This window comes from Buceros rhinoceros, unplaced genomic scaffold (assembly GCF_000710305.1).
Source record: "Buceros rhinoceros silvestris isolate BGI_N320 unplaced genomic scaffold, ASM71030v1 scaffold32339, whole genome shotgun sequence".
Lineage (NCBI taxonomy): Eukaryota > Metazoa > Chordata > Aves > Bucerotiformes > Bucerotidae > Buceros > Buceros rhinoceros.
Genome location: NW_010433826.1, coordinates 16,803 through 18,471, shown reverse-complemented (window position 1 = coordinate 18,471; position 1,669 = coordinate 16,803). Strand labels below are relative to the sequence as shown.

Sequence of the window (1,669 nt, the reverse complement as noted above, 5' to 3'; positions counted from 1 at the left end):
AGGACAAAAGAGAAGTACATACATTGAAAAGGAAACTAAAATAATTTTAATTTCTTTTTTCTTTCAAGTGACAATAAATCTGAAAAAATATCAACGAATTGAAAGTCTTATGAGAAGCAAATCAAAAGCAAATGAGAATTCAATTCTCAGGTATGAACAACAAGAAGATAATTGGGTGGGTTTGCTCATGACAGCCTTCAGACACCAGCATGGGAGAGAGTATTATCAGTGTGTGCTGGTGGGTTACAGAACTCTCCTTGCCTCTATCGAGGCCGCTAACACGCAGACTGCCTGTTAGAAATACAATCAGAAATAACAAACAAAATGCCTTTTGTTTTCCCCCTTAAATCATTGATTTAGACAAAATTAACCATGTCAAATCTTGCCTGTCTCAAAACAAAAACATTTCTTTAAAAAGTGAGATTATGTTTAAACATATTAAATGTTTTCTCTAGCTGAATATAACCTACCAAACACGAGTATGAAGAAACTTGTAGGAAAAGCATGTGACATGCAAGTCAAAAAAACCCTTCCAGGTGTAATTTGAGGATGACTAAACAAATGGATGAAGTGAGACTTGAATTTGCTCCTTTCATCTATCGATGAGCTAACTCCAGCAACTCCGCTGAGTTAGTGAGGTGGTGTACCCAAATGGTGTACCCTACTTCGAGAAAATAAACAGAACAGGTATTCCCTGGAAGTAACTGAAAAAAAAAAAACCCCAGGAATGCATAGACTGGTGTGAGCCTTCTAATAAGATGTAAAACATGCTTTTTAGCAGATGAAACGATCAGAAAACATCACAATGATGAAGTATTTTTTCACGCAGCTGCCCTTTGATGTTTACCCTGTAGGAATGACAAGATAGTCTGCCATTCCATATGTGCTGAAGAGACTATAAAATCAGAAGAAAGCCAACTTTATCTTGATATAGCACTATTACAGTTTTCTTTGACTTTCTCAAAATATTGCCTGTTTTCTGCAGAACCCTAACATGGAGGATCTGAGGAAGCACAGGACAGCAGTTCCTTAAATGTATTGCTTAACACTGCCCTAAAACCACCAACAGGACTAGGTGAGCATACAACACTGTTCAGTCTTCTATCAGCTCGGAATTCCCTCTCTCCCTCTTCTCCTTGTTTCCCTGTTCCCCCCCTCCCCTGAATTTTCATTTTCCCTTCTCTCTTTTGGCCTGCTCCTGAGTATCACAGTTCAGAACAACACAGCGCTCTAGTTTTAAGTTTATTTCTATGAATAGTATAGGATAGATATTACCTGATTTTTGAAAGGGTTAGATTATAAATTTGTATATATTGTATAATTTCGTCTAAAAGGCGATCTGTCATGGAATCAAAATCAGCAAAGGTATCATTCTGTAAAATAAAAGAAATAAAAAATAATAACTATTTTCTAATATTTTCTAATGCAGCAATATACATTCTGCATTCAGTCTGAATTCTTATTTCCCAGTGTTTTGATAAACAGTACACAAATAGAAGTATCCATATTAACTTTGAATACAAACATTACAGCTAGCTATTACAATTTTTTCATGTTTTTTTCTTCTAACATGGAGTAAAGTGATACATATTTTACTGCAAGACTACTTTATTCTAATACACCAAAGCAAATCTTAACATTACACAGCCAGCCTTACTTCTAAGCCTTT

The 1,669-nt window shown here is 35.4% G+C and overlaps 1 protein-coding gene across 1 annotated transcript in view; it reads right to left on the bottom strand.

The window, feature by feature from the left end:
• The window catches only part of FAM135A (family with sequence similarity 135, member A), a gene marked incomplete at its 5' end in the record, with an annotated part of 34,854 nt that overhangs the window by 18,388 nt on the left and 14,797 nt on the right, over positions 1-1,669 (bottom strand). The window contains one exon of the mRNA XM_010144250.1: positions 1,276-1,373. Within this exon, the coding sequence (XP_010142552.1) occupies positions 1,276-1,373 (98 nt within the window). The remainder of the gene's footprint in view (positions 1-1,275; positions 1,374-1,669) is intronic.